This window comes from Synchiropus splendidus, chromosome 5 (genome assembly GCF_027744825.2).
Source record: "Synchiropus splendidus isolate RoL2022-P1 chromosome 5, RoL_Sspl_1.0, whole genome shotgun sequence".
Lineage (NCBI taxonomy): Eukaryota > Metazoa > Chordata > Actinopteri > Syngnathiformes > Callionymidae > Synchiropus > Synchiropus splendidus.
This window is the reverse complement of record NC_071338.1, coordinates 25,296,506-25,310,912: the sequence shown is the minus strand read 5'-3', so window position 1 is coordinate 25,310,912 and position 14,407 is coordinate 25,296,506. Positions and strand designations below refer to the sequence as shown.

General features: G+C 45.1%; 2 protein-coding genes across 2 annotated transcripts; one reads left to right on the top strand and one right to left on the bottom strand.

Moving 5' to 3' along the window:
• Window positions 1-533: 533 nt before the first annotated feature.
• nucb2a (nucleobindin 2a) lies at window positions 534-5,490 on the top strand. Its single transcript, XM_053865691.1, has 13 exons — window positions 534-654; window positions 948-1,076; window positions 1,384-1,491; window positions 1,572-1,704; window positions 1,974-2,077; window positions 2,319-2,504; window positions 2,589-2,679; window positions 2,752-2,810; window positions 2,874-2,966; window positions 3,100-3,189; window positions 4,588-4,758; window positions 4,974-5,028; window positions 5,107-5,490. Exons 1-13 carry the CDS (start codon window positions 631-633, stop codon window positions 5,310-5,312), a joined length of 1,449 nt encoding a protein of 482 aa, XP_053721666.1. The 5' UTR covers window positions 534-630; the 3' UTR covers window positions 5,313-5,490.
• An 802-nt stretch (window positions 5,491-6,292) lies between these two features.
• On the bottom strand, window positions 6,293-14,135 carry caprin1a (cell cycle associated protein 1a). The gene is made up of 18 exons (XM_053865690.1): window positions 13,811-14,135; window positions 13,690-13,718; window positions 12,215-12,261; window positions 11,815-11,949; window positions 11,560-11,622; window positions 11,342-11,428; window positions 10,929-11,170; window positions 10,715-10,797; window positions 10,479-10,634; window positions 9,114-9,166; window positions 8,957-9,040; window positions 8,722-8,883; window positions 8,507-8,609; window positions 8,370-8,431; window positions 7,542-7,698; window positions 7,124-7,312; window positions 6,945-7,051; window positions 6,293-6,872 (listed from the first exon to the last, which is right to left on the bottom strand). Exons 2-18 carry the CDS (start codon window positions 13,694-13,696, stop codon window positions 6,786-6,788), a joined length of 1,824 nt encoding a protein of 607 aa, XP_053721665.1. The 5' UTR covers window positions 13,697-13,718; window positions 13,811-14,135; the 3' UTR covers window positions 6,293-6,785.
• Window positions 14,136-14,407: the final 272 nt, after the last annotated feature.

The window sequence follows — 14,407 nt, the reverse complement described above, 5'->3', positions numbered from 1 at the left end:
AAGAAATAATGCTGCGAGAACTGCAGAAACAAAAAAAATACCCCCCTTTTTATTAGTATATGTACAGATATCAAACATATGTTGATTAAATTTAGTCAGATTCTATATTTGTTGCCTAGAAAAAATATATATATTTTAATCTTTGTAAAAATTAAAGCTTTAATTTGAGATTAGTTTAGATTAGATCCGAGTGGTGTGTGCACTAAGAAAACACATTATTCGTCCTCTTTATTTTATCTAAATCACAATACATGTTATTTTCTCTGCTGTTTTTATAAATTCTACCCTGGTTAGGTGCATTCTTTCAAGTCTGTGTCCAGTTTGTTGAGCTAAAAAGCTCCAACCAATTCGCATTTTGCGTCACAGTTTCCCAGACAACTTTATTTAAATGAATGAAATGAAAACCGTTTTCGATTTAATGCGCTCGTGAATCGCAATTGATATTTCCGGCACTCGCTGAAGTCCCGCCTACTCGCCCCTCCGTCATCTCGCCACGTACGACCGAGTGCAACGCAACATGCTACCGGCTTTGACTGGCATCTGATCTGACCAATGAGCTTGGAGATCGTACTGTCGTCGCCTGCTCAGTAGCGAGCGGCTTTACTGTCGACTCCAACCCAGCTGCTTCAGATGAGGCTCTTCGTCGGAAATAAAGTGAGTAAACAAGCTAATCTATGAGAAAAGACTGCCTCCAGCGTGTCTCATGTCATGTCCGTTACCCTTTACCGTTCATGATCGGCTGTCCTGAACCGAGCGCATCAGCTAAAGCTAACCGCAGAACCTCCGTGTGATCGTTATTGGACAGGCTAATAATGTCCAACCGTTCCGCAGTGGCAGGACGCGTCATCGTTATGGATCAACCACAGACAATGGGTCCCTGAATATAAGTCGTGACGCTTGGAAATGAAGTGTGTACACAAGTGGTGTAACGCTGTGTCTCCCGGTAGATGCGGTGGAATCAGGCCCTGGTCACCAGCCTGGTGCTGCTGGTCAGTGTGGAGTCAGTTCCCATCAGTATGGACAAGACCAAGATCAAGCCGCCGGAGAAGATCGCCGTCGAGCCTCCAGCCAGTGTGGTGAGACCTCAGGCCATTCCTGATCACCATGATGAGCAGCGATAAGATGTTCACATTCAGTCTGACTGAGCTTTCAGTGTGTTGAGGCACTGCGAGTCAATCAAAAGAATGGTTTTATTTGCACTTTTTGAAATGTTAACGCTTTGATGTGAGCGTACACGGAAGGTTGCCGTGGTTTCAGCCCGCAGCTGTGTATCTAAAGTATTTGCTTGTGAAGTGAATGTACACAGAGTTGAAAGCGCAAACACAAAGATCAATCACAGAGACGTTGAGTCTGAAGTGAATCTAAATTCGATGTTGTTGTCAGGACACTGGCCTGCACTACGACCGCTACCTCAGGGAAGTCATTGACTTTCTAGAAAAAGATCAGCATTTTCGAGAAAAGCTCCACAACACTGACATGGAGGACATCAAGGCAAGTGGTCTGGCGTGGGACGAGACTTTTCCAACTCGCTGTCCATCACAACTGGGCTGATTTTCTTCTGTTGATCGTAGCAAGGGAAGCTGGCGAAGGAGCTGGACTTTGTGAGTCACCACGTCAGGACAAAGCTGGACGAGCTGAAGAGGCAGGAAGTGAATCGACTACGCACGTTGATAAAAGCCAAGCAAGACATCGAAGGAGGAAACGGTGTGTTTCGCTCCAAATATATCAGTGTGTTGCAACATACAGAGCGTGTCTCACAAGTACGATTCCTGTACTTGACAGAAACAGTTGTTGCTATGCTTGTAACACACACACACACTAACTCACAAAGCAAACGGATGAAGCCGAGCAGCTGGTGCTCTCTCGCTCTCATGAATATGCACAAGCTAATTTTGAATATCTGATACACACCTTAAGCCAACATCCTCCATGTTCTTGTCTGAAAAACCGCTCCTGTTTCCTCTCACTGACAGATATTGCAGTGGACCACCAGGCTCTGCTCAAACAGTTTGAGTATCTGAATCACATGAACCCGCACACATTTGAGGTAGAGGACCTGGATCGACTGATAAAATCGGTAAACGTCCATCTGTCTCGTGTGATCTTGAAATGTAGTCATTAGATGAGAGTTGTGGCTGACGTCTTTTCCTCTGTAAGAGCTACAGGAAGTGTGTGTGGTTTTGATTTGTTCACTGTGAGTTATTCGGCTCTATTGTCTCACCACTACTGGTTTAGCTCCTTATTTCCTACCAACATGGTCAAATGTCTCTGGTTGACAATGCGTTTGTTTGTAACACTGGTTTTGTCTGTGCTTCAAGGCCACAAATGACCTGGAGAACTTCGACAAAGAGCGACACGAGGAGTTCAAAAAGTATGAGATGATGAAAGAGCACGACAGAAGGGTCCACCTCAAGTCCCTGGACGAAGCCGAGCGTAAAAAGGAGGAGGAGCACTACGAGGAGATGAGGAAGAAACACGCCGATCACCCCAAAGTCAACCACCCGGTGAGTCAGAGTCTCTAGAGGAGACTTCAGCCGATGCGTCTCGTCCGGAGGTGATGTGTCAACAGTGCTGGTGATGCGTCGCAGGGCAGTCAGAACCAACTGAAGGAGGTGTGGGAGGAAACCGACGGCTTGGACCCCGAGGATTTTGATCCCAAAACCTTCTTCAACCTCCACGGTGAGACCTCGACTGCCTGGCTGTCTCTTCGGTGAATCCAGTGTCACTATTGTGGTGTTTTCTCTCATGCAGACAGTAACGGCGACGGCTTCTTTGACGAGCAGGAACTGGAGTCGCTCTTCACCAAAGAGGTACTGCTCGTATCTTCAGGAGATGTTTACAGCCTCATCGTTTTCCACTTGTTTCTGTGTCAGCTTGAGAAGATCTACGACCCCACCAACGAGGAGGACGATATGGTGGAGATGGAGGAAGAGCGGCTGCGCATGAGGGAGCATGTCATGAACGAGGTGATCTGCACATGAAGACATGGAAAACTGCCAAAGCATCTCTGAAGTCATGAGATTTATTTAGTACCCACCTACTGTTTTGTCTTTTGAGGATGTTGGTTTGTGGCCCTCAACTGCCTCCTTCTGTCTGCAGGTGGATACGAACCACGACAGACTGGTGTCTCTGGACGAGTTCCTGGTTGCCACTAAGAAAAAGGAGTTCCTGGAGCCTGACAGTTGGGAGGTGAGCCACAAAACTGAGCTCTTCATTTGCCCTCTCTGTGGATCAGGGTGCGTTCACTGGTCTTGAAAGTAGAGGTGCACCGATGGCCATTTTTTTGGCAGATACCGAATGCCTTTTTTTTTTCCGAAAGTCATAACAGGCCAATAACAATTTTTGCAGATTGTTTTTTTCCTTATTTTTTTCCTCCTCCAGAGAAATGCCTGCTTTGTTTTGTCACTTTTACATCATGATGCTAAATTGTAAAGAGTAACATTTCTCATCACATAAAAAAAAATAAAAATGAATAATTAATTTTTAAAAAAGGTCTCATATTTGTCATCTGATCCACCGATCATCATGATGTCATTACTGTAAATGGCCATATCGGCGCCATTAAATCAGCCGGCCAATGGATCGGTGCAGCCATTCTTCAAAGGCTTCTAAAGGCATTTTCACTTTTTTTTTTATACACCATTTTCAGTGAAAGCGTTACACATTTCTGCGTCATGTGTATAATGTGGCACTGTGTCAGTCGAAGGCACAGTTGTGTCAGATAAGAAGTCTAAGAGAGTAAGAATATAGTAAAAGAAAATATCTGTTTTTAAAAGGTCTGAAAAGCATCATGCGGGAAAAAGAGCTCTTTGTTAGTAGAACTCAGTTATTGTTACGAGTGTCTAAGTACTCCAAACATTGATGTTAATGATTTTCTTTTCCCATATTTTTTGTGACTTGATACCACCCATGTTTATTCATTAATTTATTTCGTGACTTTTTACCACAGTGATTTTTTTTCCTTTTCTTTCCTGTGGATTTCTTTTTTTTCCTGGTGACTTTTAATTTCCCCCAATATTTTTTTTTCCCGGTGATTTTAGTTTCTGGTAACTTTATGTTCCTCCAGTGATTTTTTTTTTTTTTTCTTCTTTTTCCTGGTAATTTATTTTTCACTGATTTGAACCCTCTTACTCTCCCCTGTTTGATTTTTAATTTGTTGTAACCTTTTTTTCTCCTTTTTTGAGTGTTTCTCTAATGTGGAATTTTTATTTTTTTTTAATACTTTGGAACATTTTTTCACGTTGATTTTTTTCCCACGGTGGTTATTTTTGAGGATGTCTTTGTTCATTTGACAAAAGGCTGGAATTATTTTGTGATAATTATCGTTGTCGTTTTATCACCCAGGCCTTTGGAAGGAATTTGGCGGCTGATAAAGTGTGGGATAAACAAACCTGTTCATAAAACACTCAAAATAAAAATCACTTAAAAAAAACACATGACCAGGGTAAAGTAAATGTCAGCAGTTAAAAAAAGGAGCTGGGAGCTGTCACTTTTTTCCCACCTGGCAGCCTCAAAGGATAAAGACCCTGCACATTGTAAAGGTCACACACCTTCCTTCCCTGATGACCATCTTCTGCTGCTCTTCAGACACTCGAGCAGAACCAGCTGTACACCGATGAGGAGATGAGGGAGTTTGAGGAGCACCTCGCTCAGCAAGAAGAGGATCTTAACCAGAAGACTGTTGACCTCCAGAAGCAGAGAGAGGAGCTGGAGAGACAGCAGGAGCAGCTGAACGCCCAGAAGATCGAGCTGCAGCAGGTGAACACCACTCTGAGGCTGTGCTGTCATGCATGCGGGGCGATCACCTCCCGGGTGTATCTTCTTTTAAGAACACTTTGCCTTTTGGCTCAGCTTTTTTTTTTTTTTTTCAAGACCCTTTCGAGACTCTGAATGAGGCACAGCCTTGATCTGAACTAGCGGATTCTGGTACCACCAGTCAAAACTTGACTAAGAAATGTCCTTCCGTTCCGCAGGCGGTTGAGCACATGGAAAAACTAAAATTCCAGAAAGATGTTCCCGAGGTTCACGGTGGGTCTTATTTTGACGTTGATTTGTTTGGTGTTACTGTGGCTTGACGGTAAAAAATGTCTGCTTTTTTTTTCGCAGTGGAAGGAAACGCAGTTCCAGAGTCACAAGCACATGAGTTGCATCAGGACCCAGCGGCGCTGCCAGCAGAACATCACCAGCCTCCAGACCAGGCCCCTCAAGAGCAGCTGCAGGAGCACCATCAACAGCAGAAGCAGGACCTTCCCCAGCAGACACACCAGTTTGTGCAGCAAGGGCAAGAGGTCCTGCAGAATAATGTGCTTTAGAAAACACTTCAAGGACCCTCAGACTGTTTCAAAAGTCCCCGAGGACCAGTCTCTCCAGGGCGCCCGGCCCGCTTTCACGAGCCAACCCAGGGCTCTGCAGGACTCTTTGGGAGTCGGACAAAATGAACAATCCCGGTGTTATAATTTGAAACCATGACAAAAAATAATTTTAAAACTACTCCTGCTTTCTTTGTCTGTCGATGACCAAAAGGCCTTTTGGCGCCACCCTGTGGATTCACGGAGGAGTCACTCCTGGCGCTGAAGCTGTTTCTGTTCAGGCATTGCTTTCATAACCTTTTACAAAGGTAGGTTTACAGTCTGCGTAACACAGTGATCATGAGCATCAATTGAGGATACTGAAAAGTCTGCCCCATTTTCTGTTGTATCCCAGGGATCGCATCTGTTCTGTCCGTTCATTTTTCAGTGGATTTAAAAAGTTGCAGTTAAGTTTTAAAAAGTCGTGCAAAATTGACATTTTACTAGTTGAATTTTGACATGTTGGATTTGTTACGCTCAAAACAAAAAGCTGGATATTCTATTGTACATAAAAAAAATAACATGTTTTGAATCTCCTCTTAATTTAATAAATTTGTTGCTATAAACCAATCACTGCTGCTTTGGCGACTTCTGGAAAAAAATGATGGGAAGATGATAGAATAGGGCAGCATCAAGAGGTGATGGCGGTAAAAGGACTAGAAACTGAGCTTGAGTTCATGTCAGCACCAACTGGAGAGGTGCCCAATGTGGGACCCAAGAAAAGCACAGGCAAAGCAGCTACTTGCCAGACCAAACCACAAAGACTCACCAGTGGGCTTCGTCCCTAAGGCCTTCGCTTGGCTTATAAACCAATAGCAAAGTCCGTTAGAAGGCGGAGCATGTATGAAATACAAATTCTAGTTACCTGGAGGTAACTCCAGTTCTGTGAGTACATGCAAATCACCTCCACTGTTCAGAAGAATGGATGGAACGGCTTAATAGATCACAACTTTATTGAAACAGTCTTGACCAATTACATCGGCATACAAAGAGGTTATGAGGCAGGAGGTGACGGGGGTAAAAAAAAAAAAAAAACATTGAATGTCTATGAAAATTGGAGCATCCGGGGTCAAAGTGGCCAACAGTACAGGGCAGAAGAAGAAAGGAAGGAAACAAAGAATCCTGGAATCAGATCGACAGTGGCGGGTATTTTTTGCATTTTTTTTTGTACAAAAAATAAATTAATGAAATCTTTCAAGTTTACAGGAATAACTATTTGTTGTTTTGTAGCACACAGACCTGCTCATAGTCCTACATGTTGTGGAGTACAGCATTTTGTGTTAAAACATTAAGAGGATATGGAAGGACCTCGAGAGGTCGACCGACGAGTAGAACAGGAGTTAAAAAAAAAGACGATGAGAAAGAAAGCGTTATAAAAGTGAACTTGGTGAACATTCAAAAATCCTGAATGTTTGATGTGGTGTGACCCGGCCGCCTTTAAGATCGCATGGCTTGAACGTTCCCTCGAGACAGCCCTCGTGGTCCTTGGCTGCTTCCACGCTTGTATCCTTGCTGGTAGCCCTCCTGGGGAGAACAGCAACAACAGGTTAACCAAAACATTTCGCCCCCGTCTCAAGGAAGCGCTTGGCCTCGTACCCGCTGGTAGGTGGCATTAGAGAAGTCCCGTGGCGTGTTGAACTGGCTCTGAGCGTAACCGGTGCTGGGGGTGTTGGCGAAGGGTGGTCGATAACCTTCGTATCCTCCTGAAGCAGAAGGAAGTCAGCGTGTGTCAGAGCTTTGCGGTTTGGTGACCGACGACAGGATTTAGTCTTCACCTCTGAAACCGTTGGAGGATCCCCTGTAGCCGTTCATTACTCCCCGACTCCCTCTGGGCCCGGCCCTGGGCGCCGCGCGGCTGTTGTAGAACGACTGACCTGACTGGCCAAACCCGGCACCAGCGGCGGACTCTTCATGCCCCCCTGGTGTCGGCATGGCCTGGGACTGGGACTGGAAGCCGGCAACCACTGGAGCAGAAGGAGGGTGAACAACATGGTGACCTGGAGTGACCTTTTTAAGCGGTAGTTATTTTACAAGCTATTCATAGCTGTATGAAGCAAGGCAACTATTGGGTAGTTCTTTGACAATGTAGTTAGAATATACATTTCAGCATATGAATATGAGGGGCAAAAAGCGTGAGAAAAAACATCAAACCGTAAAATGCATAAAATCCATCCCAACAACACGGGTGTCTACCTGACTGTAGTGTTTCCTGTGGCAGGTCAGACTGGTCTGCTGACGGCTCTGCGTGACCAAAGCTCTGCCCATAGCTGCCGGGGAACTGGCTCGGTGCCTTCAGGGTGTCTTCTTGCCCGTCGCCGGCAGGTGGCACTGAGGCGCTCAGGTTGAATACCTGGAGAAAATGGATGAGTTTCAGTCGGTTTTTTTCTGAGAACAATGCTTTGTGAAAAGTCCCGCATCACGTGAAGACCAGCAGAACTGAATTTAGTCTGCAGGAGCATCAAGCCATGAATATTTTAGGGGCACATGAGCACCTCTTCCTTGCTTGGAAAACACACCAAGGGCATTGGACAAATCATCAAATCCTTTTCTTCATTCGACTTTACTGAATGATGAAGAGGAACTGGACAAGCCACTACTCCTCCCAAAACACGGTGCTTCTCAGCAAATGTTTTAAGTTGCTCATTGATCAGAAAATGGACACCAATAAGAACAACAGCACAGCTGTCTCACACACACTAAAATCCAACATGAGAATATAGAATAAGAAAGGAAGGAAAATCAGTGGGGGGGGAGGGGAGAAAGGTTTCTCAGTGGCCACATTGATACAAAGCATTACCGCTTGCACTGACTGGAAAGGAGCTGCGTTGACATTGATGCCTCCGATGTGGGCGGGTTTGGAGGCGGGCGGATAAGCAGAGGAGAGGGAGCAGGGGGCAGAGGACTGATCAGAGGACAGAGACAGGGAGCCCTGAGGGGGTCACAGAGGAAGCAAGAGCAGGACAGGAGGAAACATGAGACGTCCACTTTCACCCCGCAGCTTTGGTTGCCAGTGGAACCTACTTGAGACGACTCCTGGGGTCCGGCCACTGAGCTCATCTGAGGGAGTCTGGACTCTGAATGTGCTGTGGAAGATCAGCAAGCTGGTGAGATGGACCACAGCATGAGCATCAGTGACAGAGAGACGCTCTGCAACTCACGGGAGGTCATCTGCTGCAGGTCCACGGGCTGCACCGGCTTCATGGGTTGGGCAGAGACAATAGCTGGGTCCAGAGCCTGACCGTCAAACTCCAACATCGAGTCCTGAAGGAAAACATGCACAGAGCATAATAGTTTCCCTAATTCTCCAGAGTCGTAGCTGAAGGTCATCACGTGATCTGAATGGAGATCGAGTCAACATCACTTCACTGCTCACCTGCATGAAGTTGTATGTGCCCTGCATTTGAGCCATGAGGTCTTGAACCACCTGTTTCCGGATGACGGGGTCGGTCAACGGCACAGGAGCGACGTGGTTGACGGGAGCCGGGGGTTCTGGGGCCAAGCGGGCGGGGGGTGCGTGCTGGAGGGAGCTCACCAACTACACACACACACAGGGATGAGAAAGTGGCAACGCAGCAGAGCTGATCTCAAAGCTGCGGTAGACTCCACACCTGCGCTTCCACTGACCACTCCTCCACCTGCTCCTTGTCTGTGCTGCTGTAAGTGGTTTCAGGAATGAACTGTGTGTTTACAAACTAGGGAAAGAAAAAAAAATAGAATGAGCTCAGCAGACAGAACTGACCGGTGAAATCATGCATTCACGCTCACCTCTGTGGTTTCTACTTTTATTGACTCTGCAAAGGTTTCAGTGGCGGCTCCTTCTGGAGGACACAGGCACCACAAGTTTTAGGGTCATGGGAGTTAAGAGGAGGGTGCAGGTTTTTAAAATTAGTCCATCCGCCAACCATTATCAGTTCATGTCTTCAGGTCTGAGGAAAATCCGTCAACTGATTCTTTTCCTTGTCACAGAAGTGACATTCCTAATTCCCCCACTAGGGATGGGCGATATGGAGAAAAGTTATTGCGATAAATGTTGTAATTTCGGCGATAATTAAAGTTATCACGATAAATACATTTCCATTCAATTCCATGTGTTGGACACCAAGTCTCTCGTGAAACCGTTTTGTGATTAAACTTATTAGTGAAGTTTGTCTCCAACATCAATATTTGTTTATGTTTAAATATAATAGTTAACTAAGTGTAGAGATGAGATGAGAATTCAGTGTTTTACGTCTCTGGTAGAAGCCGCTGGTGTCTGACAGACTGCTCTGCCAGTTTTATTTTGGGGTTAAATTGAGCCATCTGTCTGCTGTGTCTCATGTCTCTTAACAGTTGACTTTAACTATGGACCAGTCTGGACACATTTCCTAGATGCTATTGAAGAAATACTAGAAACACTGTGAATAAATGATCATTTAGTCATATTCTATTCTCCAAATCATTATACAAACTGTCAGTCCTTTGTCTTGTGTGATGAAAAACCTTTTCACAATTCTCTCTCCTAAAATGATTGCTTTCCATTGCCTTATTGAAGATTTCACTAATACTTGTGAGCGCTTTAGAATTTGTTGATGGTCCCTAACTGATGCCGGGGTCGTAGCATTAGCACTGCCTGTGAGAGTGTGTCTGCGATCAGTGAACCCTAATCTGGGACACAGAAGAGGACGCTGCTGCCAATACTGGAGCGGAGGTCCGTCCAGTATCCAACTATTTTCACCACGGTGTTTCGCCGAGGCGCCAGCGCAGCGGGAGACGTGCATGTGTTTGATATGAACGAAGGAAAACCTATCAGCATCACTTTCATCTAATAAAACTAACACCTATCCAGAGACTCAGAGTGGACCGGTGTCATTATCAAAAGGTTCCCTGGATTAAAAATAAGTTTGAAACTACGCTCGTGAACCATCCACCACACACTCCACAACTGTACCACGCTGGTGTTGGCTGCCAAACGCGCAGAGCTGGAGAGCGCGGTCTCGTCATGTTCACGTGTGCCGGTCCAATGCAGTGAATGAGTTGCTTGTTTAGCGAATTTAGCGTGAATTGTCATCGTGGAGATTGTGTTTGGCGGTATATCGTGTACGATAACTTATCGCCCATCCCTACCCCCTCACACGAAGATACCAGACTGACCAGGTTCTGACGGCTTCTCCTCCGGAGCAGGCTCAGTCACCACAGTGTCCTTCTCCTGTGCTTTCTCCTCTTCACAGGTGCCATTCTGATGCGTCTGAGGCTGGTCGAAGTACTCGCTCAGTAGCACCTTGTCTAAAATGTCCTTCAGTGCTTTGTCTGAAACACAGCATAAGTGGGTCAGAGGTCAATAAGCGTTAACCCAACACCACGTACATGACCGCTAGTCAACATCTTACATGAGGTTCCTGCTACAGCCTTGTCTTTGCCCTCCAGCAGTTCCCACAGGTGCAGCGATGCTTCTTCATATTGGTTGGTCAACCTGTGAATTACCCATCGATAAGACAAACAAGAACCAAGGTGCCTTCTGAAAATACAGCAGCCGTCATGGACCAACCCAGAAAGGAGGAAACAGAGAATGGGAGAAGAGAGACCTGAGGAAGCCATTGATACCTGAAGTCGTAGTTTCTCTCAGGTCCCACGAGCTTGTAAAACTCATCCAGCGATGTCAGCTCAGCCTCCGTGAGCAGCGGGGAGCCATAAGCACCCGGCTGCTTTAGGTCCTGCCTGACGTTGTCGTCTCCCAACTGGTCCAGTATGAACTGCAGCTCCAGCACGGTCTTCAGTCGCTGCTGCTCCTGCTCCTCCCGTTGCAGCAGTTCTCTCCGTGCCGACTTCTTCACTGCCTTCTGGATCTGCAAAAGCAAGAGTGTGCATGGTTGGGTTCGTAAACATTGTGTCAGTCTGATTGAGAGGAGGCTTTTTGAGGGGACAAAATAACACACAATCTGTACGTGTTATCTCAACTGGGTTTTGAATTGACACATTAAACATGAGATGTCAAATGATCCAGCTGAGACTCCAACCTCTTGGCCCAGAGCAAGGAAGCTCTTCTGCAATTCCCGAGCGAACTCCAGGTTGTTCAAGATCTCTTGGTACTTCGATAAGGCCTCCTGAAATAAACAGAGAAGTCAAATACCAGGACACAGTAAAGCAAAGTCGTGTCTGCAAAACGTCTGAGTGCATCACGGCAAACTTTCTTTTACTTGGATCACCAAGAGAAATGGAGCAGAAGAGGACTTGCCAGCTGATCCTGGTTCAGGTTGTCTCCCTTGTCCTTCTTTGCCTGATAGTCATCCAGTTTAGACTGTGGAAGTAAAAAATGGATGAAAAAAACTACTTTAAATCAAGGTGGTGCAGCAGTAGCACTCTGGCGCCATATACAGCAGGACATCGACAGTTGATCATATCATGTCACGTCTCTGAGGTTACTCTATTTGGGAATGAAAACAGCGTTTTTTTCCTTGCTCTCTGTTGTTGGTGTTCGAACAACATGTACCTTTTTCTTCTCCATGTTGCGAACCTTCTTATCGACGACACCGAGGAACTGCTTCATGGCCTCTGACTGACTTCCGTTCCCCAGATCTGGACTCGCAGACTGAGCAGCGTTGTTGCCAACCATCGCCGAAGGCATCTGCGACGGAAGACAAAGGAGGAAGTGAGAGAGATTAACCCCAAAGAATATATCCCCACTTTTGGTGAATAGAATTGCAACTCCCAGAGACAATGACTCTCAAAAAAGGTACTGCCCTTATAATACTAAAACACAATTGGGAAGGAGAATTGCAGCGAAGATACACCACACAACAACAGGTCACCACCATCAAATGTGCCTTGCAAAGCAAATCTCACAAATTGATTAATAAAGCATTTTTGTCTTTTCTCATCAAAATGCTTACCTTGGTGGGTCGACTGCTGACGTTTAAATGTAAATACAGTCGAGCAACTAAAAATTAAGCGAATAGAGAGATACAAATCAATGTCACTGTAATATAATAATATCATTGGCAGACACAAAATAATTGTGCTATTTTAAAATAACAAAAACGTAAATAAATAGCAATATTTTAAGAAAATTATGTGCTACATGGGAAAGTCATCATGTGCAAAAGTTGCACACACGAGAACCACAAGTCAATTGGCAATCCAATCGGTCTTTTGCCTGGAATATTATGCAACGCAAACAAATGAGCCGCATTGTTTATACTTCAAAGACTTACATTTATCAACCACACATATGCTGACAGAGGTTTTTCCCCCAGCCAAAAAGCGGCTTTACTTATCATTAAAAACAGTAAAAATATCACTCTTGTATTTTTATCTCCTGCCCACCGTTTTTGAATTTACATTTTAATCCAAGTGCACAACAGTTTATCTAAATGGTGCTGCAACTAATGACTATCTTAATAGTCCACTCGGCACAAACTAGCTAAGCCAATTTGTGTGCAGAATGATGAAGCCACAAACTGGTGTGATTTATAGTGTTATAAATATTTATTACAAAATGGAAAACTGTATGTAAATTGTCATAAACATTAGTAATGTGTCAAATAACAACCAAGTAGATTCGTCACAACCATCTTAATGAGTCAACATGTCAGCATTGATCGTGGTGTGGTGAATAGTAAACAGTTGTATAGTGCTGCTTTGAAACTTGATGTTCAAATAGCTCAACATGTGGTGCAAATAGTTTGTTGTTCCAGAGCTTGAGCTTCATATTTAGTCCACAAGTCATCGTTAAACACCGACCATTTGTAATCATTCATTTCTGAGTATTAAAATTAGACCCACCTTATCCATCAAAATGACCTATTCACGTTCAGAAATATCCTTGAATGACCAAGAAAAAAAGGAAAGGCTGCGCACCAATGAAGTCATGCTTTCATAGGAAACTATTACATAAACAGAATCAATGAGAGACTGAAACAGCCCCATAAATGTCATAAATAAATGTGGCATGGTAAATTTGCCCAATTTCTGTCAGTCAGAAATACAACACAGTGGCTTTTGCTTGATTCTTGGACTTGAGTGGTTGGGCTCATCTTCCCCATGACAGAATGGTCCATCTGGTCCTCCAACCCCTCTCACACAGGCATGAATTAATAGAATGGCTGATTATACGGGCCATTACACAGCATAAACGTGTCTCATCTGTCAAGTGGGATAGTGGTCAGTTATACTTATGTATTTTAATGTACTTAATTGGGCATCCTGCTGCTCTACTCCAGATACCAGGTGGATGACAGAGCTCTACTTTCCCGTTTCCCCCCCTAAAATAAATCAGTTTCAACAAAGTGACAGCTATCTTTACACCAAGTTCTGCCACTGTGTTGTTGGAAGAAATTCCTCATTGTTCTAGTTCTATAAACCCTACCTCCCATAGGCTCATTGGTATCAGGTTCACTGAAATACAATAAATATAATGAAAGCCAGGCACAGGCGAGTAAATAATCATATATGTCAACACATAGGAAAAGGCTTAGAACGACAAATACCGTTTGGGAACGGTTCTTCAACCTCCTGATAGTGGCGGACATGAGCTTATATAACTGACCAGTCCAGCAGCACCACCGGCGTTAGATGTTCAAGTTTATCTGGCCTGAACGTCCGTCGAAGCAGCGCCTCTGCTCCCGACACGGGATCGTTTCACGCCAAAACAGAAGACGATACTCGCATTATTAATACCGCGTCTTATTGTTAGCGGCGCGAAGAGCAATGATGGTTCACAGCCCGAATTGACCGGATGTCAGTTCCTGTCGAACCACGGGCGAGACGAGCATTCGGCGGTGTGCGCGAGCCCGGTGCTCTTTAACGTCCACTCTTGGACAAAGACGATGTCGTAAAGATGACAAAAGACGATTAAGGCACAAACAGCTTTGAGGCTGTCTTTGGTAGCCACGTCAAAGCCTTACCTTTATACTCTTGGTCTTCAAACAGATGTCGACTGACAGCTTCTAAGACGTTGTGGGCAGTATTCTACTTTCAGACGGATTTTTTCAGCAGAGATGCTCGGACTCACACCGGCCAACCGTGCTGGATGCTACTGAGCTAACGGCTAAGAGGACCCCTGTGCGAGCGACCGAAACGCTGCC

Coding starts and splice junctions, on each gene's coding strand:
- nucb2a (XM_053865691.1), top strand. CDS start 631: ATGAGGCTCTTCGTCGGAAATAAA. Junction 655..947: donor GGCTCTTCGTCGGAAATAAA/GTGAGTAAACAA, acceptor GTCTCCCGGTAG/ATGCGGTGGAATCAGGCCCT. Junction 1,492..1,571: donor CTGACATGGAGGACATCAAG/GCAAGTGGTCTG, acceptor TGTTGATCGTAG/CAAGGGAAGCTGGCGAAGGA.
- caprin1a (XM_053865690.1), bottom strand. Junction 9,167..10,478: donor GGAGAAGCCGTCAGAACCTG/GTCAGTCTGGTA, acceptor TGTGTCCTCCAG/AAGGAGCCGCCACTGAAACC. Junction 8,610..8,721: donor GCACATACAACTTCATGCAG/GTGAGCAGTGAA, acceptor GTTTTCCTTCAG/GACTCGATGTTGGAGTTTGA.